The sequence below is a fragment of the Bubalus kerabau genome, chromosome 11, assembly GCF_029407905.1.
Source record: "Bubalus kerabau isolate K-KA32 ecotype Philippines breed swamp buffalo chromosome 11, PCC_UOA_SB_1v2, whole genome shotgun sequence".
Lineage (NCBI taxonomy): Eukaryota > Metazoa > Chordata > Mammalia > Artiodactyla > Bovidae > Bubalus > Bubalus kerabau.
Window position 1 is genome coordinate 24,384,661 of NC_073634.1, and position 26,591 is coordinate 24,411,251.

The 26,591-nt window shown below is 42.0% G+C and overlaps 1 protein-coding gene across 3 annotated transcripts in view; it reads right to left on the bottom strand.

The window, feature by feature from the left end:
• Positions 1-19,657, bottom strand: part of SOS1 (SOS Ras/Rac guanine nucleotide exchange factor 1) — a 134,815-nt gene extending 115,158 nt beyond the window's left edge. For all 3 annotated transcript variants that reach the window (XM_055539866.1, XM_055539865.1, XM_055539864.1), the window contains exon 1: positions 19,433-19,657. In XM_055539866.1, coding sequence (XP_055395841.1) covers positions 19,433-19,519 — 87 coding nt within the window. In that variant the 5' untranslated portion in view covers positions 19,520-19,657. The remainder of the gene's footprint in view (positions 1-19,432) is intronic.
• Between the last annotated feature and the right edge of the window lie 6,934 nt (positions 19,658-26,591).

Consider the following 26,591-nt stretch of genomic DNA (forward strand, 5'->3'; position numbering starts at 1 on the left):
TTTCACTTTCATCAAGAGACTCTTTAGTTCTTCTTCACTTTCTGCCACAAGGGTGGTGTCATCTGCATATCTGAGATTACTGATATTTCTCCCGGCAATCTTGATTCCGGCTTGTGCTTCATCCAGCCCACCATTTCACAAGATGTACTCTGCATAGAAATTAAATAAGCAGGATGAGAATATGCAGCCTTGATGTACTCCATGGAACCAGTCTGTTGTTCCATGTCCAGTTCTAACTGTTGCTTCCTGACCTGCATACAGATTTCTCAGAGGCAGGTCAGGTGGTCTGGTATTCCCATCTCTTTAAGAATTCGCCACAGTTTGTTGTGATCCACACAGTCAAAGGCTTTGGCATAGTCAATAAAGCAAAAGTAGATGTTTTTCTGGAACTCTCTTGCTTTTTCGATGATCTAGCGGATGTTGGCAATTTGATCTCTGGTTCCTTTGCCTTTTCTAAATCCAGCTTAAACATCTGGAAGTTTATGGTTCATGTACTGTTGAAGCCTGGCTTGGAGAACTTTGATCATTACTTTGCTATCGTGTGAGATGAGTGCAACTGTGCAGTAGTTTGAAGCCCACCAGGGCTTCCCTGGTGGCTCAGAGGGTAATGCATCTGCCTGCAATGTGGGAGACCTGGGTTCAATCCCTGGGTTGGGAAGATCCCCTGGAGAGGGAAATGGCAACCCACTCCAGTATTCTTGCCTGGAGAATCCCATGGACAGAGAAGCCTGGTAGTCTACAGTCCATGGGATTGCAAAGACACAGCTGAGTCGGACATGACTGAGCGACTTCACTCACTTGTGAACATTCTTTGGCATTGCCTTGCTTTGGGACTGGAATGAAAACTCATCTTTTCCAGTCCTGTGGCTGCTGCTGAGTTTTCCAAATTTGCTGGCATGTTGAATGCAGGACTTTCACAGCATCATCTTTTAAGATTGGAAATAGTTCAACTGGAATTCCCCTCCTGTACAAAGAGTCCTTAATAAGGTCAGCAACTTATTTCTTACTAGAAACCATGGATGCACAAATACAGTAGGATGCACATTTAACTGCTGAAAGAAAAAAATTGTCAACCAAGAATTTTGCATCCGACAAAACCGTTCTTCAAAATTAGGTACAATTTAAGATGTTGTCAGATAAACAAAAGTTGAGGGAGTTCAATATCATAAGACCTGCTCTACAAGAAATGCTAAAGATAGTCCTTCGAGTTGAAATGAAAGGACACTAAACAGCAACTCAAAGTCATATGATGAAATAAAGGTCTCTGCTGCTGCTGCTAAGTCACTCAGTCATGTCCGATTCTGTGCGACCCCTAGTATAGGTGAATACACCAGCAAATATAAAAACGGGTACTACTATATATATATTTGGCTTCTAACTCCATTTTGTATTTCCTATAGAATTTCAAAGACAAATGCATAAAAAATAATTACAAACCCATGATACTGGATACACAATGTATAAAGATATAATTTGTGAAAACAACAATATAAGGGGGTAAGACTGAGCTGCATAGGAGCAGAGCTTGTATATGCTATTGAAGGTAAGTCCATATCAGTGCAAACTAAATTGCTATAAATTTAGGAAGTTAAATGTAATTCACAAGGATTACCACAAAGAAAATTTCTAAAAAAATACACACAAAAGGAAATCAAAATGGTTCACTATAATAAAATGGGGGTGGGGGAGAAGAAGAAACCAGTAAAATGAGCAACAAAAAAGGTATAAAATTTCACAACAACACAGAAGCAAAATGATGGCAGAGGTCCTTCCTTATCAGTCACTTTTGTTGTTGTTCAGTTGCTAAGTCGTGTCTGACTCAGAGACCCCATTATAGCCTGCCAGGCTCTTCTCACTACTTTAAATTTAATTGGGTTAAACTTTCCAATCAAAGCCAGAGATTGGCAGCACTGATTTAAAAACATGATTAAAGTATACGCTGACTACAGTGACTCAATTTATACACAAAACTATAGTTTCAAAATGAAAAGATGGAAAAAGATATTCCATGAATACAGAAAGTAAGAGTGTTAGTGTGGCTACCAGAAAAAATAGGCATTAGGTCAAAAACTGTTACAAGAGACAAAGATGGACACTGTATGTTGAAAAAAGGGTCAATTCATCAAGAAGATAAAACAATTACAAAGCATATGTTAACATATACACACTACTATATACAAAATAGATAACTAACAAGAACCTACTGTATAGCACTCAGAACTATACTCAGTAATTCGTAATAACCTATTAGGGAAAAGAATCTGAAAAAGAACGTGTATGTGTGTGAGCTTTTTCACTCTCTTCCTTCACTCTCATCAAGAGGCTCTTAATTCCACTTCACTTTCTGCCATTAGAGTGGTATCATCAGCATATCTGAGGTTGCTGATATTTCTCCTGGCAATCTTGATTCCAGCTTGTGATTCATCCAGTCCATCATTTTGCATGATGTACTCTGCACAGAAGTTAAACAAACAGGGTGACAATACACAGGCATGTCATATTCCTTTCCCAATTTTGAACTAGTCAGTTGTTCCATGTAAGGTTCTAAGTGTTGCTTCTTGACCAGCATACAGGTTTCTCAGGAGACAGGCAAGGTGGTCCGGTATTATTCTCTCTTTAAGAATCTTCCACAGTTTGTTGTGATCCATACAGTCAAAGGCTTTAGCACAGTCAACGAAGCAGAGGTTTCTCTGGAAATCTTTAGCTTTCTCTATGAGCCAATGAATGTTGGCAATTTGAACTCTGGTTCCTCCGCCTTTTCTAAACCCAGCTTGGACATCTGGAAGCTCTCGGCTAATGTACTGCTGAAGCCTAGCTTGAAGGAGTTTGAGCATACCTTTGCTAGCATGTGAAATGAGTGCAACTGTACAATAGTGTGAACATTCTTTGGCATTGCCCTTCTTTGGGATTGGAATGAAAACGGATCCCATGGACTGTAGTCTGCCAGGCTCCTCTGTCCATGGAATTCTCCATGCAAGAATACCGGAGTGGGTTGCTATCCCCCTCTCCATGGGATCTTCCTGACCCAGGGATCAAACCTGGGTCTCCTGCATTGTAGGCAGATTCTTTACTGTCTGAGCCACCAGGGAAGCCATATGTACACACACAGAGTAAAACTATTTTTATTTGCAGATGACAATTCTATATATAGAAAAATTCCAAAGAATCCACAAGATACCAGAGCTAGTAAATTAATTCACCAAAGTTGCAGAAGAAAACCAACACACAAAAAGCAGTTGGGTTTCAAGATAAACTGAACTTCATTAAAGTTTAAAGCTTTTGTGCAAAGGACATTAACAAGAAACTGAAAAGTAGGTTTTTGGTTGTATTTGAATGAAAGAAAATATTTACAAGTCATATAGCCAATAAGGAGCTAACATCAAGAATATTACAATGATGCCCTAAAATTTAACAACAAAAACTCAAACCACAAAGGTTTTAAAAATGGCAATGGATCTGAACAGACATTTGCCAAAGAAAATATACAAGTGGCCAACAAGCACATGAAAAGATGGCCAATATTATTAGTCATTAGGGAAATACAAGGCATAATACAAAGAGGTATCATTTCACATAAACTAGGATAGTAATTAAAAAAAAACAACAGAAAATAACAATGCAAGAGAGGATATGGAAAAACTGGAACCTTTGTGCACTGCTAGTAGGAATGTAAAAACAGTGCGATGGCTGTGGAAAGCAGTATGATAATTCCTCAAAAAGTTAAACACAGTTAAACATATAAACCAACTGTTAAACATATAAATGTTAAATAAGTTAAACATATAAACCAAATGACCCAGACCCTTCTAGGTATACACCCAAAAGAATTGCAAACACGAACTCAAACAAACACTTGTATACCAATGTTCACTGCAGCATCCCTTACAGTAGCCAAAAGACACAAACAACTCAACTGTGCATCAACAGATGAATGAATAAGCTAAATGTGGTATATACACAAAATGGAGTATATTCAGCCTTAAAAAGGAATTAAATTCTGATACATGCTACACCATGGATGAATCTTAAAGACATTTTGTTAACTAAAATAAATCGGACACAAAAGGACAAATATTATATGACTCAACTTACATTAAATACCTCAAACAGCTAAATTCATAAAGACAGAAAGTAGATTAGAGGTTATGGGGGCTGAGGGAGGAGGAAGTTAGGAGTTATTGCTTAATACGTACAGAGTTTCTGTTTGAGGTGATGAAAAGTTTTGGAAATAGTAGTGACAGTTGCACAATCTTGTGAACGTAGCTACTGGCACTGAATTATACACTTCAGTTCAGTTCAGTTCAGTCGCTCAGTCGTGTCCGACTCTTTGCAACCCCATGAATCGCAGCACACCAGGCCTCCCTGTCTATCACCATCTCCCGGAGTTCACTCAGACTCACGTCCATCGAGTCAGTGATGCCATCCAGCCATCTCATCCTCTGTCGTCCCCTTCTCCTCCTGCCCCCAATCCCTCCCAGCATCAGAGTCTTTTCCAGTGAGTCAACTCTTCGCATGAGGTGGCCAAAGTACGGGAGTTTCAGCTTTAGCATCATTCCTTTCAAAAGAACACCCAGGGCTGATCTCCTCTAGAATGGACTGGTTGGATCTCCTTGCACTCTAGACTACTTAGAAATGGTTAAAATGGCTAATTTTGTGTTTTACATATATATATATATATATGGATATATGTAAAATATATTCTACCACAATAAGAAAAAAGTTATTAATTATATGTAAAGAAATCAGAATCCTATCAGTCCTTAAAACAGCTGTGAATGCAATTAGCAGTAAGTGCATTCCATTACAAACTACTGAGCCATACATAGAAATCAACTCACTTGCAAATGGTTTAGAGTGTAATAAAACAGAAGATGGGACTTGTCTATATAAAAAGGAAAAAATTTTGTTTCAGGAATTATAAAAGAATAACTAGAATTTAAGTCAGCTTATTACAAGAAGTCTCTTTTAATTTAAAACTTTTATTTTTTAATTCCAAGACTTGTTTTATTTTTAAAATTTAAAATTTATATTTTTATTTTTAACCCTGAATCAAACTTTCTATAAAGTACAATCGGAGTGCTTTAACACATATGGGAAGATTACAGATTTTTTTTTATCACCAGATATAAGTTTCATAAAAGCAACAATTGAGGTTTTAGTTTTCATTTGTCCAGAATGTGTCACATAATACTCAACAAATCTGGTGAATAAAACCAAACTAGTCAAAATCAGCTTCCCTCATAGTTCAGTCAGTAAAGAATCTGCCTGCAATGCAGGAGACCTGGGTTAGATTCCTGGGTCGGGAAGATCCCCTGGAGAAGGAAATGGCAATCCACTCCAGTATTCTTGCCTGGAAAATCCCATGGACAGAGGAACCTGGCGGGCTACAGTTCATGGGATGGCAAGAGTTGGATATGACTTAGTGTCTAAACTACCACCACCAGTCAAAATCAGTAGGAAAGCAGCATTAAGGAAACTCTTTTCAAAATCATCTTCCCATTATAAATTTAAAATATCTACTGTAAAAATAATATCTGAGTAATTCAGGGTCCATAAAACTAAAACTTTAAATTACTTATTTTCTCTGGTATATGCCTCCATCCCCAACTCCAACAGGTGATTTCCAGAACCTGACTTTATGTGTAACTTCTTTTACTGATTTGTGCTTGTCTACCTGAAGCAGCCCAGCCTAGAAAGGAAAGTCCACAAGCACTCATCTTCATAACTGGATGGTTGGCCTATTCAAGGTACTCCTGAAGTGCTTGAAGTACTCCTGATTCACTAGGTCATATTGTAGGTATTGTTTGCATGTTTTCTTTCATCTTTATTGCTTTGTTTGTCATTTGGTACATTAAGGTTGAATACGAAATCAACTTGAATAGGAAATGCAAACTTTATTTGATAACTACTAAAGCAAACCATGGGTTTCCCCGGTGGCTCAGCAGTAAGAATTCGCCTGCCAATGCAGAAGATGTGGGTTTGATCCCTGGGTCAGGAAGATCCCTTGGAGGAGGAAATGGCAACACAGACCAGTATTCTCACCTGGGAAATTCCATGGATAGAGAAGCATGGCGGGCTACTGTCCACAGAGTGGCAAAAGAATCAGATACAACTTAGCAACTAAACAACAACAAAGCAAACTGTGTACTATTAATGACAATCAAGTTCCGACTTTTGGAACTCATCCTAAGGTATCTTTAAAAAAAAGGAAAAGCATAAGGAGCTTAGGGGGAACAAATTACCACTTTAAGAGGGGGGAATACTGTAATTCGATTGTCCTGAATCAGGCAATTTATAGCCACAGAGATGACCATGGCTGGCTATGAGATTCAGCCTCTCAGATCTCTGACTCTAGGGAAAAATAACTGACTCTGGGCCCCAGCTGCTGCACTCTGAAATCCATCACTTTGCACGGAGGCCGTGCTTCTCACTGGCTGCTCCCAGTAAAGAGCACCACAGGTATACACTAAGATGGCCCTGATCTTGGAAGATGAGGAATTTCTGTGATAGACAACTTCTGAGGACCCGGTTAAATTTCCTTAGAACTACAACTTTCACCCAAAGTTCCTTCCTTCCTTACCTTTCTCCTTCACTTGGAGTCAGACTTGCATCAGTCTGATGATTCTCCTTGCCTCCTTCCTCATTTTCTCTCACAAGCACTTCTAATAAACTTCTTGCATGCTTAATCCCATCCTGGCATCTGCTTCTTCCTTGAAGCATTACATTTTTTTTTTTAATTTAGCCATTTAAAAAATTATTTCTAAAGCATCATGTTTGCTTCCCTATTTGCTAAAACAGGATACACCAAACATGACAATTCCAATGCCTTTGTCTGCTAAAAATCTCAACTAAGACATACCTAACTCATTAGTAAGTATATTCTTAAAGGGACAAGATCAGAGCTACATACAATTCAACATGTGTACTGAGCACCTGCTATACACGAGAAACATGCTAAGCATTAGAGGGAATACAAAGGTGAGTTGGTTCCTATCTTGCTCTCAAACAACTCCCAATATAGAGGAGGAGAAAAGCCACATATACAAACTTTAAAGGGCAGATTTTCATTAAGTACTAAAATTGACACATAAAGTACTAAAGAAATTAATAAATGGTGGTGGTTTAGTCACTAAGTCGTGTCCGACTCTTGTGACCCCATGGACTATAGCCTTCCAGGCTTCTCTGTCCACGGGATTCTCCAGGCAAGAATACTGGAGTGGGTTGCCATTTCCTTCTCCAGTCTACTAAAGACATTAATAGATTCATTCTACTTAGGGGATGGAATTGTAGTAGAAAGCCTTTGTAGAGGAGACAGCATTTGAAACATGCACTGCAAGAATCTTCAGGTTGTACCTGCCTATAATTAATAAGGACAGTCCAATAAAGATGCCTTCCATGCTTACATACTTGGCTACCCTCAATGTATCTCAATGTGAGATACATTGAGATACACCCTCAATGTGAATCATCATCACAATTCTCTCACTCCGTGCTACTCCCAGAATACTGATGGTTTCTTAGTTCCCCTCCAAAGTATTCCCAGTATTCCCCCTTTCATCACTATTGCCACTAAGACTCCTAAGCCAGAATCCTGGGAATCAACTTTGAATCCTCTCTCACTACCCCATCATTCAACCACCAATCTACTTCTAAAGCTAAAATCTGTCCATTCTTCTTTACCCCACAGCTACTGCTCTAGTCAAGAACACCACGATCCCTTCCATGAATTGCGGCAAAAGTCCCCTAACCTGCCTTCTTGCCTATACAGTTCTACAGTCATTTAATCCATGCTCCACAGAGCAGAGATCCTTTACAATTCATATCTAATTATTAATACCTGGTTTAAAAGTCTTCAATAGGTCCTCACTGCTCACAAGATAAAATCCAATACTTTCATTCACAAGAGCTGACTCCACACTTCAGACTGAATAGACTCCAGCTACTCAGAATTCCTAAGATGCTGAGCTCCTCTTGGATTCCAGTGGCTCTTTGCAACACCAACCCTTGGAAGACACATCCTCCTTATCCTCACCTGGTCAACTCTCACTTCCACTAAAATGTTACTTCCTTCACTCCCAAACATAAGGATACTAGAATAGTCTCCTAGCTTCCTATTGCCATCCCAAGATCATTTCTTCTCAGCCTTTTCCTTTATGATCTATGCCATCTTTCCATTAACTATTACCTTTAAGATGGGGATCAGATCAGAGATCAGATCAGTCGCTCAATCATGTCCAACTCTTTGCGACCCCATGAATCGCAGCACGCCAGGCCTCCCTGTCCATCACCAACTCCCGGAGTTCACTCAGACTCACGTCCATCGAGTCAGTGATGCCATCCAGCCATCTCATCCTCTGTCGTCCCCTTCTCCTCCTGCCCCCAATCCCTCCCAGCATCAGAGTCTTTTCCAATGAGTCAAGTCTTCACATGAGGTGGCCAAAGTACTGGAGTTTCAGCTTTAGCATCATTCCTTCCAAAAAAATCCCAGGGCTGATCTCCTTCAGAATGGACTGGTTGGATCTCCTTGCAGTCCAAGGGACACTCAAGAGTCTTCTCCAACACCACAGTTCAAAAGCATCAATTCTATGTGCTCAGCCTTCTTCACAGTCCAACTCTCACATCCATACATGACCACAGGAAAAACCATAGCCTTGACTAGACGAACCTTTGTTGGCAAAGTAATGTCTCTGCTTTTGAATAGGCTATCTAGGTTGGTCATAACTTTCCTTCCAAGGAGTAAGCGTCTTTTAATTTCATGGCTGCAATCACCATCTGCAGTGATTTTGGAGCCCCCCAAAATAAAGTCTGACACTGTTTCCACTGTTTCTCCATCTATTTCCCATGAAGTGATGGGACCGGATGCCATGATCTTCGTTTTCTGAATGTTGAGCTTTAAGCCAACTTTTTCACTCTCCACTTTCACTTTCATCAAGAGGTTTTTGAGTTCCTCTTCACTTTCTGCCATAAGGGTGGTGTCATCTGCATATCTGAGGTTATTGAGATTTCTCCCAGCAATCTTGATTCCAGCTTGTGTTTCTTTCAGTCCAGCGTTTCTCATGATGTACTCTGCGTATAAGTTAAACAACAGGGTGACAATATACAGCCTTGACATAGTCCTTTTCCTATTTGGAACCAGTCTGTTGTTCCATGTCCAGTTCTAACTGTTGCTTCCTGACCTGCATACAGGTTTCTCAAGAGGCAGGTCAGGTGGTGTGGTATTCCCATCTCTTTCAGAATTTTCCAGTTTATTGTGATCCACACAGTCAAAGGCTTTGGCATAGTCAATAAAGCAGAAATAGATGCTTTTCCGGAACTCTCTTGCTTTTTCCATGATCCAGCAGATGTTGGCAATTTGATCTCTGGTTCCTCTGCCTTTTCTAAAACCAGCTTGAGCATCAGGAAGTTCATAGTTCGCATATTGCTGAAGCCTGGCTTGGAGAATTTTGAGCATTACTTTACTAGCGTGTGAGATGAGTGCAATTGTGCGGTAGTTTGAGCATTCTTTGGCATTGCCTTTCTTTGGGATTGGAATGAAAACTGACCTTTTCCAGTCCTGTGGCCACTGCTGAGTTTTCCAGATTTGCTGGCATATTGAGTGCAGCACTTTCACAGCATCATCTTTCAGGATTTGGAATAGCTCAACTGGAATTCTATTACCTCCACTAGCTTTGTTCGTAGAAGGCCACTTGACTTCACATTCCAGGATGTCTGGCTCTAGGTCAGTGATGGGGAAGGAAATGGCACCCCACTCCAGTATTGTTGCCTGGAGAAGCCCATGGACAGAGGGGCCTGGCAGGCTACAGTCCATGGGGTCGCAAGAGTCAGACACAACTTAGCGACTAAACCACCACCACCATTACCTTTAAAATCATTACTGTGTCATGCAGCAGGATAGTTTTGTCAAATGCAAGTGTATGCAGAACCCCAATATGTAAGTTTTGAGAGCTAAGTTTCTCAGTCTAACACAAAGGGTTTCAAAGCCTTCTTCATTTCGCCTCCTTCTCCCCTAAGACAGTTATTGCCTAAAATCTAAGGTGCAGGACAATCAGAACACCGCTGTTCTGTATCACGCTGCCTACCTACTCGCAGGAAGCAACACAGTGCAGTGGGAAGGGTTGTGTTTGAAGCTAAACAGACTTAAGTTCAAATCTTGGTTCTATTACAAGATTTTGAGCAATTTGCCTCTCTGAGGATCCATTTCCTCAGCTATAAAACTCAGCTGTAAAAATTACTACCTTGAAAAGTCAATGGGTGGAACAGAGATAAATATGTAAAGTACCAAGCATAGTGCCTAGAACACTAGCACAAAGCAGAAACTCAAAACAAAACAAAACCAAACCAAACCATCTGCTCCGGCTTATCCAGGAATGTAGGTTAACATTCTAAGTCGATCAATGTGATTTACCATAATATTTACAGAATAAAGGAGGAAAAGCTTATGATTATTTTAAAAGACATAGAAAAACAATTTGACAAAATTCAATATCCACTTATAACTTCAGAAAACCCCCAAACTCTCAGAAAACTAGATGTGGAATGGGAAAACCTCAATCTGATAAAGAACATCAAAGGAAACTAACAGCTAACATCCCCCTTAATGGAGAAATAAGACATACTTTTCCCTTAAGATGGTGACCACTTTCACTACTTTGATTCAACACTGTAATGGAAGTCCTAGTCAATAAAATAAGAAAAAGAAATAAAATATCAGACTGTCTCTATTTGCAGATGACATAATTATGTAGAAAATTCTATGGAGGGGCTTTCCTGGCGGTTCAGGGTTAAGACTCCATGTTTCCAATGCAGTGGTGTGGCTTGGATCCCTGGTCAGGGAACTAAGATCCCACATGCTCCAGGGAGTGGCCAAAAATAGATCAAAATTCTATGAAATCTGCAAAACAACTTTGAGCAAGGTTAAAGGATAAAGGATCAATATACAAAAATCAGCTACATGTTTGTTTAATTCAGATATATGATCTTTATTAAACAACTTTTTGAGTTTCATAATGCCTTTCTTTTTCATGCATTTTTAGCATACCAAAGGACTCACTGATGCTTATTTAAGGACTTCCAATTGATAACAATATAAAATTTCTGAAATTCCCTCTCTCTTTTCCCTTAGAAGTCTCTCCCTTTCATCTCCCATTTGGACTAAATTCTCTCTAGGCCTGAGCACATCTGTCACCCTGCAATTCCTCTCTATTGCTCTCCAAATTTTCACCTATTGCTTATATACCCATTAACAAATAACTGGAAAATAAAAAATTTTAAAACAATTTACAATAATATCAAAAAACAAAATATTTCAGATTAAACTTAACCAAAGATATGTAAAACTTCTACACTCAAAGCGTTTCTGAGAGAAATTTAAGTCTAAATAATGGAGACATATACTACATTCATGAATCCAAAGACTTGCTATAGTTAAGATGCCAATTCTATCCTGTTATCTACAGATTAAATGAAATTACAATTAAAATCTCACCAAGATTTTTTGGTAGAAATTGACAGGATGGCTCAAAATTTATACTGAAATACAAAATCTAGAAACAATAAAATAATTATTTTAAAAGAAGGAGGGCTTGCACTACCTAACTTTAAGACTTACTATAAATCTACAGTAATCAATAGTGTGGTATTGGGCGAAAGATAAACAAGACATCAATGGACTAGAAGAGTCTAAAATATATACATATTTACTTTAGATATTACATATTTAAATATACATTTACATAAATATATAATATATATTCATTTAATTTTCACAGAAACAACACAATCCAACAGGGAGAGGAAAGTCTCTTCAACAAATAGTTCTGAAATAACTAGATTTGAGCATAAAAAAAATAAAGCTCAATTCCTACCTCATATCATATATAATTAATTTGAAATGGATCATAGGTCATGTAAAAGCTAAAACCATAAAGCTTTTAGAAAATAGCCTTGGGACCATGTGTGCATGACTTGGTGGCAGGCAAGGGGTTCTGTGACAGAGCACAGTGACCTTAAAAGAAAAAAACCTGATAAATTTGACTCCATCAGTATTAAAAACTTCTGTTTATCAAAAAACACCATTAGGAAAATGAATAGACAAGCCACAGACCAGAAGAAAATATTCATGAAACATATATCTGATAAAGGACAGTTAACCACGATATACAAAGAACTCTTACAACTCAATACTATAAAGAAAAACAACCCAATTTTTTAAACGGGCAAAAGATTCACACAGATACTACACAAAAGAAGACACACGAATAACCTATAAGAACATGAGAGCTCAATATCATTAGTCACCAGGAGAATGCAAATTAAAGCCACGATGAGATAACACTACACACCCATAGAAATTACTAAAATTAAAGACTAATGACATCAAATATTGGCAAGAATGTAGAGCAACTGCAACCCTCATACACTGTTGGTGGGAACATGAAATGGTACCAACCATTTTGAGAAAAGGTCAAGAAGTTTCTTATAAACCTAACAGACATTTACTCTCTGAGCCATTTCTCCTGGTATTTACCCAAGAGAAATGAAAACACTTCTACAACACGAGCTATAAGTAAGAACATTCATGGCAGCTTTATTCTCAACAGCCCCAAACTGGAAATCTCCCAGGTATCCATGCATTTAACAAACTTTGACATATTCATATGATAGAAAAAAAAAAAAAAAAGACTGAATTCATTAAACACAACCTCAAAAGCCTCACCAAAAATATATACTGTACAATTCTATTTATATGGTATCTACAACAGATAAGATTCATCTATGGTGATAAAAGATCTGAAGAGCAGCTGCTTCTGGAGGCTGGGGGTACAAACTGACTGAGAAGGCACAGGAGGAAAATTTCGGGAGGGCCGGTAATGTTCCATAGCCTGGTAGAGGCTTGGGTTGTATTCATTTGCCAAAACTCATTAAACCGTACAATTAACATTTGTGTATTTCTCTGTACATAAATTTTACCTGAAAAACAAAAAGAACTGTAAACAAAGAGTGAACTCTAAGTTAATGATATGCAAGCTGAAGTGTTTAAGGGTAAAGTGTACTGATGTCCACAACTTACTTTAAAATCCTTCCAAATGTTAAGATGGATTGGTGGATGGATACGCATGTGATAAAGCAAACAGTAAAATACTTGTAAATTACAGAATCCAGGTGGGTATATGAGTATTTACTATGCAACTCTGAACTTTTTTGTGTATCTGAAATTTTTCGTAATAAACTGTTGGATACAAAACTTGATTACAAGACAAATAAATATATTCTAAAATGAAGGGCAAAGTTTTAAAAAAAATGTATCACAGGGAGTAGCTGCCTCTTATTACTTGGTTGGAGCATTGTCCCTGCTGTGATGTCTGGACCTCTCTGCCACTGCCTTCTTCCTCTCTACTACAACACACATCATAATCCTTGTGGAAACCATCCTCATCCATGCCTGCTATCCACCATTCAACACACCAGTCCAGAGCCCCTGTTTCATCTTCCTCATTTCTAGAATCTTAAAACTCCAAAATGTAATTATCAATATCTCTAATCATAATTCTTTATCTGCTCCCCTTACCCTCCTCTTACAACTCATTGAGATTTCTAATCCATGGAGCTCTCATTTACACCTCCATTCTCTCTCTTACAGCTTAACTTTCAATCTTCTGAAATACCCCTATTCTCTTCATCTCTACTGCAGCCACAAGCAAACAACAATCCTTCTCTACCCCTTTACCTGAACTGATGGGTGCTTCAGGAAGAAAATCTCACAACCAGCAAGCCAATGAATGCTCTTCAAACCTACAATGCTCTCCATACTCCGCACTGCTCAGCAATCCTTTCTTATTCACTGGTTGGCTCCTTCTCCCAACTCCACAGCAGCAATTCCAAAACTTAAGCTCCTTACTCATTTCTTTTCTCACTCTACGTAAAGCATCTTGTCTTTCATCATGAAAATTGAGGCTACTTAGCATGAACTCCGGAGAAGGCAATGGCACCCCACTCCAGTACTCTTGCCTGGAAAATCCCATGGACAGAGGAGCCTGGTGGGCTGCAGTCCATGGGGTCGCTAAGAGTTGGACACGACTGAGCAACTTCACTTTCACTTTTCACTTTCATGCCTTGGAGAAGGAAATGGCAACCCACTCCAGTGTTCTTGCCTGGAGAATCCCAGGGATGGGGGAGCCTGGTGGGCTGCCGTCTATGGGGTCGCACAGAGTCGGACACGACTGAAGCGACTTAGCAGCAGCAGCATGAACTCCCTGCTCCTCAACCTACAAACCCATTTTATCTCACCCCCTCCCACCTCAGAAGAAAGGATGTTATCACTCCTGCCAGAGGTAGCATATCATCATTAATACTGTTTTTAAATGCAGACTCTGTAACCAAGTTATCCTTTCCAAACCTCAGTTTTCTCTCTTATAAAATAGACACAATGATAGTATCCTGTGAGAATTAGAGAACACATGAGGCACTAAAAATAGTACCTGGCAAATAATTTGAGGCAAATACTAGTATCTTCACTATCATTCTCCATCAGTTACTTCCCCAAAGCATCCTAACATAAACAAGTTTCCATCACATTTAAATAAAAAACAAGTGTCTTCCGCAACCTGAATCCCCTTCATTCACAAGCTTGAAGGAGAAAAAAAAAAATCTGGAAAAAAAAAATTATCTATTCTTGCTACTCATTTTTCATGTTTTTCTATCTTCTTTTTTTTGTTTGTTTTTCTATTTTCTATTCTCACACCTAAACTGCCAGATTTAAGTACCTGAAAAATGGAGTTATATTTAACAGCTTAAATCTAACTACTATTTTTCAGGTACTTTATTTGACTTTTCTATAGCCTGACAGAGTTAATGACACTTTCCTTGAAACTCATCCATTCTCAGCTTCTAGGACACTAGGGTCTTATTCTTTCTACCTGACTTTTTCCTTCTTAATCTCCTTCACTCACTCCTTTCCCTTTGCTCTTTCCCTACACTCTATTGTTCATTTTATTCCTCCAGTTCTGATGCCAGCCTAATTTCATTCTTACTTCTAATCATTTTCAGTGAGTGGCCTCATTCACTTTTAAAAACACCTTCTTTGAGGTACAATTAACACGTAATAAATTGCAAATATCTGAGCTGTATAACACGTTAGAATTTTAATACGCTCCTGAGGTGGCTCACTGGTAAAGAATCTGCCTTCCAATGCAGAAGTCGCAGGAGACACAGGTTTGATCCTGGGTCAGGAAATCCACTGAAGGAAGGAATAGCAACCCACTTCAGTATTCTTTGCTTGGAAAACTTCATAGACAGAGAAGCCGGGCAGGCTACAGTCCACTGGGTCAAAAAGAGTTGGACGTGACTGAGCACACACAAGAATGCATGCATATGCTCCTGAAACTATTAGTACAATCAAAAAGCAAATGAACATAAATGCCTCTCCCCAAAACAACTACTGACTTGTTTTCTGTCACTGTAGATGCATTTTTCTATAATTTTACAGTACATACTATGGTGTCTGGGGCAGTAGGGGGTGTTACCAGCTTAATTATTTTGAGCAACGTTGTCTCATATATCAATAGTTCATTCCTTTTTACTGCTGAGAAGTATTCAGTGTATGGCTATATCACAATTTGTTTATACATTCACCTGCTGATGGACATCTGGACTGTTTCCAATTTTTTGCTGAACAGAACTGCCATGAGCATTCATGTGTAACTCTTGAATGGATAGCTTCATCTATCTCATGGCCCCACCCACACACCTAAAAGTCCCAAATCTGTTCACCAGATACCAACAACCAATTGCCAGTCCTACAAGTCCACCTGGATAACCAGAAGGGACTTTAACAAGTTCAAAACTCATCTTATAATGCTACTCCTTTACAGCATTATAAAGGAGTACTCCAACAGGTACTCCTCCTACATTCTCTATCCTGGCTAAAGGCACTCAAACCAGAAACTTAAAGAGTCCTCCTAGGCTTACCACTTACCCCAATCACTATGAGTTACTAGATCCTGTCAATTCTGCCTTTTAAACATCTCTCAACTATATAAAATCCATCTCTACACTTTCATCCTAATTCAAATGCTCCCTTAATTCAAATATATATCATCTCCTGGCTGGACTATTAAACTAGCTTTCTAACTTTTCTCCTTACCTTCAGTCTTATTCTTCTGCAATCCATTTTCTATTCTATGGCCAAAGTGGATTTTCTAAAATCGAAATCTGATGTTATTCCCCTATTTAAGGTTCCTCAATGACATCTATACCCTCAAAATAAAAATCATTCTCCTTAGCTTAACATTAAAAAATTCGCTATAAACTACTTTTCCCTCCAAACTCATCCTCTGCCACTTCTCATCATGTTAGAACTTAGTCATTTCTGGATAATGTCAATTCCCTTTTAATCCTTACTGTTGAGGGCAATACTTGGTCTGCAGTAGGCATGACAGACTTATGCAATAGATAAGATCGGACTTTAACAGATGGGATCCATTGAGACCTTCTGGAAATTTTCAGGAAAAAAGGTAGTCCTGTCTGGCTGAAGCATAAAGTATATGAAAGACTAGGCTAGGCAATCCATTCAGAAAAGCAGGATGAAGCCAGATCATTGATCGACATCAAGTCTATTTCAAAGAATACACACTTCATTCTATGCCCTCAAAAGACATCGATGGTTCTGAACAAATGTGTGACATATTCAGAAGTGTCCTATAACTTCTGAAATCTGAAAAACAGTAAAGGAGAGGTGGGGGCAGTGAACTCAGTTAAGAGGCTATAGCAGTAGCCTGGGAAAGGGGACCCAAGTGTAGCTGGAGTAGGAGGGAATTGATTAAATGAACTTGTCAAGGAAAATGAACCTACAGGCTCTTCCTGGGTGTGGACAGTCAGAAATGACATCAAAGTCGAGCCAGTCAAATGAAATAATACAGCCATGAAGAGAAAAAAAATTTGTAAATAGTAAGTGGAAGGGAGGGAGCTGATGGTTTTCCTTGGCTATTCCCTACCCATTCATTCAAATTTAAGTGCCAACTAGGTGACAGACACTGTATACATGGAGGATGAAATGAGGGTAAAATATCATCCCCGTTCCCAAGGACCATCCAATCTAATTGGGGTGGTGAACTTAAATAGGAAAAAAAATAGGAATTGTTAAGTGCCTGGCTAGGGTGCTAAAAGAAAAGACTAAAAGAAAGACTATCCAATTCAGGCCTGAGGATCTGAGAAAAGATCAGAGGTCCAGTGAGCCCAGAGGATGAGCAGTGTTAGGCCAGGCCAAACGCAGTCCAGGTGAAGAAAAGAGCATATCCAAAGAGCCCCAGGCTAGATAACACAAGTTGACGCATCCGCAAACTACAATAAGCCTAAAGGAAGATACGGAGGTAGGCACATGAAATATCTAACTTGTCTTTGGTGGCTTAAAATCATCTTTAGTGGATATCTTAAGTGGAAATCGGAAGAAATCTCACACATCAACTAGATTGCGTACATTTTCACCCCCTCCCATCACTTCTACTGCCATGCAAGGGTATCTCTGCTTAAAGTCAAAGCAGGGTTATGTAAATAAGCAAAGAGGACTAGTGGGGACTGTGGTCAATCGGAGACAGATGGGCAGCCATTTACTTAGCTCCAGCAGCTTACTGCCCTGCTTGAATGCTGGCCCACTGTGGCGAGATCTTCCCATTCTCCAAGAAAAGTTCAAGATTCAGATTTTATGTAGTAACAGCCATTTAAAAATACTAGCAATTACATTAAAAACAAAAAAAACACTATGCCAGCCAAACAAAATGTTTCTGTGGACAGATTTCCGCAAGGGCCACCAGTGTGGCAGAGGCAGGCCTGGTCTGCTAACTCCTATGATGTTCATCTCACTGCTTCATAGGACCCTCAACTGACAGGGTTTCATGGTGATTCCCCTGGCATAGGAGCTGCTTGCCACCAAGCAAAACAGTCCCAAACTGATAGTGTTTTATGAGTTCTTTTACATATTTTCAATAATTTTTCTGTCTCCTCCCCACCCCACACCCACCTTGGTCAGGATACCTGCTTCTGGAATCACTGAGACCTCCTACTCCCCATCTACTACAAGCTTAGACCGCAGGTAAAGCGAAAGTAAACAGGGTGAGAGCCTGACAGGATTTCTAAAGAATAAAGTACGTAAGGCATATGACACACTTTTATTTTTCTTAGAAAACAGTATCAGAGATGTCTGTGACTAATCAGACATCTGAACAAAAAAGTCAGTAAGTTACATGTGAAATATACCGGCAAATTCTGCTAACAAACCAAACAGCTTCCACTGTAAGATAGCAAGAGAGGGAGAACAGGACAAAAGGGAAAGTAAAAGTTGCTGGCCTCTGAGAAATACCAAACACCTTTTTAAAAGCATAAATGTTTAGGAGAAAGGGTACCCTATAATCTCAAATCTGAGTGAACAGCAAAATTATTTTTTAACCAGATACCATGAAACATTTTTTGGGCAATGACGATTTAGATACCTATTAAAAGAGTAAAGCTACTCCTGTATTTATAAGGTAAAACAAAAATACTCTGATAGCCTTTATTAATATATTCATTCAGACATCAGTTGCTGATGTTTTAATGTATTTATTAGGTCACAACATTGCTTTAGAAGCTTTGAAAATGTAACATTTCGTAATTATACTAAAACGTGTAAAAGTACAGATCACGGGGTATATAATTTTAGATAACAATGTGGCAAGCTCGAAGAAACAGAACTGCTAAAATTTCTAATCAACAAACCGAATGACAGGACCAAGGTTTTGAGAGAGACACGGGGGAGTGGGGGTGAGGGGAGGTGGGGAGGGGGAAAGAAAGGGAGGGAGGGAGGGAGGGAGGAAGGAAGAAAGAAGGAAAGAAAACAGTGGCAAGTGCACCCGCCCCTGTAAATCGGAGGAATGGGGGAATTCAGAGGAATGAAGAGTGATTACGGAGGGCGAGCAAAGCAGGCCATCCATGTTCCTGCTGGCAGGCGAGCTCCGCAATTACTTAGGGCAAGCTTTACGGCCAGAGCATTCTTCAACCCACTAGGACGAGCATACTGGACACCTAAAACCGGAGGCTGACAGCAGCTCCGAGAGAGCACAGAGAAGGCAGAGAAGCGGCCTGCTTTGACCTCCAATGAAAACTGAGGCTTCTCCAACTCTCGTCTCTGAATCAGGGGCAGGGCAAGCTCTCAGCGGTTCGATTCTTCGGACAAACTCTCCCTGGCTCCCTGCGGCCTTCCCACACGCCACACGGGGTGACTGTCAACACCGAGAGCCAACGAGTGCGGGGGAACCTCTCCGGGTGTGCCGTCCCTTCTGGGAGGCGGTGAGACCGGGAAGAAAGACGGCCCCGCGCGCCCCGCCTCCCCAGCCCTTCCCCGACCCGGGCCCGGTGCTCTCGCCCAGGCTGCAGCCGGGGAGCGGGGTCTCGTGCTCCTCACCTTTTTCAGCGCAGGCACCAGCAGCCCCCGCCACTTGGGCGCGTTCTCCTCGCTGAAAAACTCGTACGGCAGCTGCTGCGCCTGCATGGTGCCCCCGGGGCGCCTCCGGGCGGGGAGAGGGGCGGCGGCGGCCGGGCCGGGGAGCCGCGAGAGGGTGAGCTCGTAGCGCGGAACAGGGCCGCGGTCCCACCGGACGGCCCGGCCCCCTTGGGGCACCGAGCAGCCGGGCTAGCCCCGGAGAGGGGGCTGGGGGGCGAGGCCCGCGCCCGGCCACCCACCCAACACAGGCACCAGCCGCGGAAAGCGAACGCAGCCCGGAGGCGGCGGTGGCGGCATCCCGCACCACCGCCCCGGGGCCGGGCCCCCTACCCCTCCCCGGCCCGCCGGCGCCGCCCCGGGTTGCCCTCCGCCGCGGTCGCCGCCCGCCCGCCCGCCGGGACTGCGCTCCCGAGCCCGGCCTGGCCCGGCGGCGGAGCCGGCGGCTGGGGGAGGGCTGTGGAGGGACGCTCCGGCCGCGGCGCCCGCTCCCCGCGGCACGGACCCCGAAACGCTGGCGACCTGGGGCGGGGCGGAGCTGGGCGCGGGGTCTAGCGGGGGAGGGGAAAGGCCCGAGGTCGTCGTTGGGGAATCTGGCTGCCCTGAGATGCCGCCGCGGCCGCCGCCGACGCCGGTGTAGCGCTCGAGCTTCCTACTAGCGAACTGAACCTGCTCGCTACTGAGCATGCGCCACCGGGCAGGGCCAGTTCGCTCCGGGTTTTCCGGCTCCCCAGCGAAGGAGGAGGGAAAGCGCCAACGAGGGAAGCGCCGGACTGTGGCTGCGCCCCCGAGGGCTGCAGGGGGAGGAGCGACAGGGCCCGGAGCAGTAGAACCCCCAGCCTAGTGGGGCCTGCGGGGTGGGGCGTGAGCTACGGTGAAGCTGCCCCCATTGTGTGGTTGGACCGACAGGGATCCCACCCCTCTCTTCGAGTCCCTGGGCCTTTCGTTTCGGAAAGGGGTGTGTATTTGTGTACTTTGTTCCCGAACATGAAGATAAGGACTGCCCAGGGCATGCAATGTATAGTAAACAGACTGGATAAAAGATAGGTGCCTTTCTCACGAAACCTACGTCTTAATATTTCTCGGGTAATAGTAATCGCGGTGTTTCCAGTCGTTCTTTCCACATCACGAAGAATAAAATGTGTACGTGTAATTGATCTTGTTTGTTTTTAAATTCAACATGCTCATCTTTCAAACCCATTTCAAATATGAACTCCAATAACCACTTACCTCCAGTGGAAATTGACACCTCTCTTGCAGCTCCCAGATCCCAGAACACCTTACTGAGGCCCCTCTAAGGGCGTTTGGTTTATCATGTTTTGTATCGCTACAAGCCTCTTTCAACTAGATAACGAACTCCTGGAAGGCATGGGGCTCTACACAGAATAGGCACTTAATGTTTGTGGAATGCTAGAAGAGCATTATCTATAAACTGTTCCTCCATCCCAGAGATGCAGGTGTTTGCTTTTAACAGTAGCACTGCGTGGCTGGCGCTGAATGGTTTACCCCTAGCACTTTTTTTTAGCATAGTCTCATTTAATCCTCATAGCAATCCTATTGTTTTTGCTTCACAGTTTAGGGAACTAGGCTGAGTTTAATTTGATATTGTGCCCTACTATTTCAGAGAATGATAACCAGAATCACATAGATGAGAAACGTTTAAGCAGTGGTTCTTAATCTCTACCAAACCTCTTTGAGAATCTCATAAAAGTCTTGAGTCTTTTCCTTTAAAAATCTACACATGATTTACATTTAAACATTCTCCACACTTTCAAAGTGTTCAGAATGACATTTTGAAAATCATCCATAAGTCTACTGGGTAAGACGAGGTAAAGTACCCATAGCTGAGAGAGGGTTTAGGGGCAGGAGAAAGGGTTTGGAGAAAAACATGACAGCCATTTAAAAATTGCCAATGATATGGGGGAAAAAACCCAAACACGATATGTCATATAGTTTTGTGTGGTGGCTCAGAGGTTAAAGCGTCTGCCTGCAATGTGGGAGACCCTGGATCGATCCCTGGGTTGGGAAGATCCCCTGGAGAAGGAAATGGCAACCCACTCCAGTATTCTTGCCTGGAGAATCCCATGGAAGGAGGAGCCTGGTGGGCTACAGTCCACGGGGTCGCAGAGTCGGACACGACTGAGCGACTTCCCTCACTCACTCAAACGAATGAATTAAGATCAAGCCCCTGCCGTAAATTATTCCTTGGCTTCCTACTGCTCTTAGAATACTTTTCAAACTTCTTTCCATGACCCACAAAACCTGTATCTGGATCCTGTTTACATTCTCAACCTTTCCTCACTGTTCTCAACGTTGGCTCACCACATTCCAGTCACTTTGGCCTGCTGTCTATTCCTAGAAAACACCACCTACTTCCCGCCTTAGGGGCTTTGCTTTTCCCTCAGCCGGTAACTGTTGCCTCATTCTGCTCCTAACTGTTCACTTGGCCTGTTATAAACGTCATCACCTCCAAAAGGCCTTCTATGATCACACTAAGTAGTTCCCACCTATATTTTCTCCCATAAGACTTGGCTTATTTATTATTTCTTCGCTAGTATAAATTCTGGCCTTTAGTTATTTTTTCAGTGTTGGTCTCCCCCTCTCCCCCGTCTGAAATGTAAACTCCAAGACCAACAATCTTCCGAGTTTACTCTAGCTCATCATCGTATCCCAAGGAACTACAGTAGTTGGCATATAGTAGGTTCTCAATCAGAGGGAATGAAAGTTGAATGGAGGAAACTTCCAGGAAGACTATGTGATCAGAGTTGTCCCAAGAAACGGGTGATCTTCGGGAGTGTGCAAGTAAAAACCGTACATTCGCTCACTCGGGACTACGAGGAGAGATAAGAGGTGGGACTTGATGACCTCCAAGGTCCCCTTCAACTGCGAGTCTCAGATTTGACTGAAGAGGTAAACAAGACTAGAAACATGGATTACAGCCCGGGTGGGCATGTTTAGCGTCCGGGGCAGGTTTTCACTAGCAGGGACGTTTTGGCTGCAGACTGACAGTAGACAGCTGGAGAGAAACTGCAGAGAAGAGACTCAGCCCTCCGCAGCTGGGAGACCTAAGGGAAGTGGTGGGGGGCTCGGCGCTGCTAAGGTCAAGGAACAATCGAGTCCCACTACATCGTCTGCTTATATTTCTTGAGCCAAATCAAGATCTATGGGCGTGCTGTGAGAGAAGACGACCATGGTGAACTCAGGAACTTGCTAGTGTAGACGCGAAAGCCCCGTCTACCCCTTAGCGTTAACCTCTAACAGAGAACCCGAGGCGCAGGCGCAAAGGTTGAGTTTGTGGCCCTCTTCGACTCTAAAGAGCCAGGAGACAGAGCGGACGTGACGCACGGGGTCGCATCCAGGCAGACAAGCCAACCCGAAGGCGGAGGTCCAGGCAGGCTAGCCGAGTTCTGAGAGCGTCGAGTCAGAACAGGGGCGGGGAAAGAGGCGGGGAGGAGTTTTGGGCCAGCGGCGCGCCCCCTGCAGGTAGGAGTGCAGCACTCCGCGCTTTGCCCAGTGGCCCAACTCAAGGCAGCCAGTGTTCCCTGCCTGGGTGCAACCACAATGATCTTCCTGAAACATACTTCAGATCCAGTTCCTCTCCCATTCAAGAGCCTCCACAGCCATCCCAGAATAAAGTCCAAAGTCCCTAGTTTGGTATTCATAGCCTTGCACAATCAGGCCTACTTATCTTTCCCGGTATCAGTTCAGTTCAGTTCAGTCTCAGTCGTGTCTGACTCTTTGCGACCCCATGAATCGCAGCACACCAGGCCTCCCTGTCCATCACCAACTCCCGGAGTTCACTCAGACTCACGTCCATCGAGTCAGTGATGCCATCCAGCCATCTCATCCTCTGTCGTCCCCTTCTCCTCCGGCCCCCAATCCCTCCCAGCATCAGAGTCTTTTCCAATGAGTCAACTCTTCACATGAGGTGGCCAAAGTACTGGAGTTTCAGCTTTAGCATCATTCCTTCCAAAGAAATCCCAGGGCTGATCTCCTTCAGAATGGACTGGTTGGATCTCCTTGCAGTTCAAGGGACTCTCAAGAGTCTTCTCCAACACCACAATTCAAAAGCATCAATTCTTCGGCTCTCAGCCTTCTTCACAGTCCAACTCTCACATCCATACATGACCACAGGAAAAACCATATGTCTCACTAAAAATGGACTACTAATGCCTCCTATAAACCCATTCTATCTCTTGTTTCTTGCCTATTCTGTTCCACCTGCCAGAAATGCCCTTAACCATTTTCCTCCAATCCCACTACAGCATCACCCCACCTCCCCAAGACACATTCACTTTGAAACTCTTATCCAGGCTGCAGACCCCAGCTTTATATGCTACCTTCTCTCAGAAGTCTTTCAGCCCCCACTTAGGATTCCTCACCTGAAACTTCAGAGACCAACAGGCATAAGAAACAGCAGTTTCAGCCGTCAATAGAGTTAAATTCTTCTCTTCCAGCTGTATATGCTATCTTCATGTGTCCCCTCCACCTTTCTTCCCAATCTCCACTTTCAATTCCATTTTTCCAAATACTGTCTTGAGAAAATATCTCAGAAAAAGTAGATATTTTCTCTTTCTGATAAAGCCATTGGATACCCATCCTCTATCACTTTCAGTAAATATCTTGATTCTCTGTCTCTCTCCCTACCTGCCTCTCTCTTGCAAAGATGGTGGGGAGCAATGTAGGTACAATTAGAATAAATGATCAAAAGTCTCCAAGATAAATGGGGCCATTCCTGGCACTTTTTTTTTCCCCCCAGGATTCCTGCAGAGTCCAATTTTTGGCAAAAGTCTCTTTCCAGTTGATTCAAGTTGTAATGGCTCCTCAAGCCGATTGCACCCCAATCCAATACAACTTTAATCGAATTCCCAGCAGTTTGTCATGGGACTTGAACTGGTTTTAAAGTATATATGGAACAGAAAAAAATTTTTCCTTTGTACACGAGCAGAATAGGGGAAATTGACTTACCAGATACGAAGACATTGTATAGCCAGAGTAATTAAAACAGTGTGGTACCAGAACATGAACAGACAAACCAACCAATGGATCCATAGGAGGCCAAATATATTGAAACTTAATTCATAACACAGCAAGCCTTGCAGATGAGTGAGGAAAGGATATACTTTTCAATAAATGAAATATGCACAATCGATAAATATTTATATATATAAAGAAATGAAATTACATCCCTAACTCATACCCTGCACAAAACAACCCCATGTGGATAAAAGACTTAAATGTGAAAAACAAAATTATAAAATTATGAGAGGAAAATAAATAATATCTTTATGATCTCAAAGTAGGAAAATATTTCTCAAATAATACACACACAACACAAATCACAAAGGAAAATAATGATAAATTTAATTTTATTAAAATTAAGAACCTCTGTAAATTAAAATAAGGCATAAAAGAATTAAAAGGACAAGTCATTAAGCAAGAGAAAGCAGTTGCAACTCATATAACCAAAAAAGAATTAGTATCCAAGACAGATGGTTTACTTCAGAGGAAAAATGATGGTTAAATGTTCACCTCACTAGTAATCAGAGAAAAGCAAGTTAAAACCACAATAAAATATTACTTCACACTCATTGAATTAGCAAAAACTTCGAAGTTGAACAAAACTTAAAATTGTCATCCACTCCCATGTGAAAAATAAATGATTACAACCAGTTTATATAACTATTTCTTTTCTTGAAATGTGAATATGGGCATGACCTGTATAAACTGGCATAGATTTATTCCCATGGTATATGTATCCCAGAGAAGTTCCTTACTCTATCATTTCGTATAGCATGAACAGTAGAATGGGGCTTCCCCAGTGGCTCAGTGGTAAGGAATCTGCCTGCAAGACAGGAGACATGACTTCGATCCCTACGTTGGGAAGATTCCCTGGAGAAGGAAATGGCAACCCACTCCAGTATTCTTACCTGGGAAATCCCATGGACAGAGGAGACTAGTGGGCTACAGTCCATGGGGTCACAGAAGTTTCAGATACAAATTAGCAACTAAACAACAACAAACAGTAGAATGGGCAGATAAATTGTAGAATGCTACAGAGCACCAAAAATGAATGAGCCACAGTATATAATCCTCCAAAATTCATTGAATCCCAATCTCCAGTATGAAGGTGTTTGGAGACTGGGTTTTGGGAAAGTGGTTAGGACATGAAGGCGGAGCCCTCATAAATGAGGTCAGTGCCCAAATAACATACCGCAGAGAAAGCGCTCTTCCCTTCCGCCATGTGAGGACAAGAGAGAAGACAGTTCTTTCCTAACCAGGAAGCAGGCTTTCAGCAGATCCTGAATCTGAAGATGTCCTTCCAGATCTTGCTGTTTATAAGCCATCCAGTCTATGGTATTCTGTTATAATAGCCCAAAAGAGCTAAGACACATATCAATATAGGTGAATTCTTTAAAAATAATACCAGTAATATATAAATGTGCCATGACCCTCCAAAGGAAAAAAGAAAAACAGACCACAAAACCCCTGAGCAAGACAGGAAACTTCCCACTATATGATTCATTATATAAAGTGCAACAACAATGACAAAATCAACAAGTAGAACTGCCTTGCATGCAATTTATTGTAATACCCAACCTTTAAGATGGCCCTGTGAGCCTTACTAGGCTTCCCTGGTAGCTTAGCTGGTAAAGAATCTGCCTACAATGCAGGAGACCCCGGTTTGATTCCTGGGTTGGGAAGATCCTCTGGAGAAGGGACACATTGCCCACTCCAATACTTGTGGGCTTCCTGAGTGGCTCAGTAAAGAGTCCTCCTGCAATGCAGGAGACCTGGGTTCAAGCTCTCGGTCGGGAAGATCACCTGGAGGAGGACATGACAATCTACTCCAGTATTCTTGCCTGGAGAATTCCATGGACAGAGGAGCCTGAGGGGCTACAGTCCTTGGAGTCTCAAAGAGTTGGACATGACTGAGTGACTAAACACACACACATGTATGATTTTCCCAGTAGTCACGTATGGATGTGAGAGTTGGACTATAAAGCAAGCTGAGCATTGAAGAATTGATGCTTTTGAACTGTGGCGTTGGAGAAGACTCTTGAGAGTCCCTTGGACTGCAAGGAGATCCAACCAGTCCATTCTAAAGGAGATCAGTCCTGAA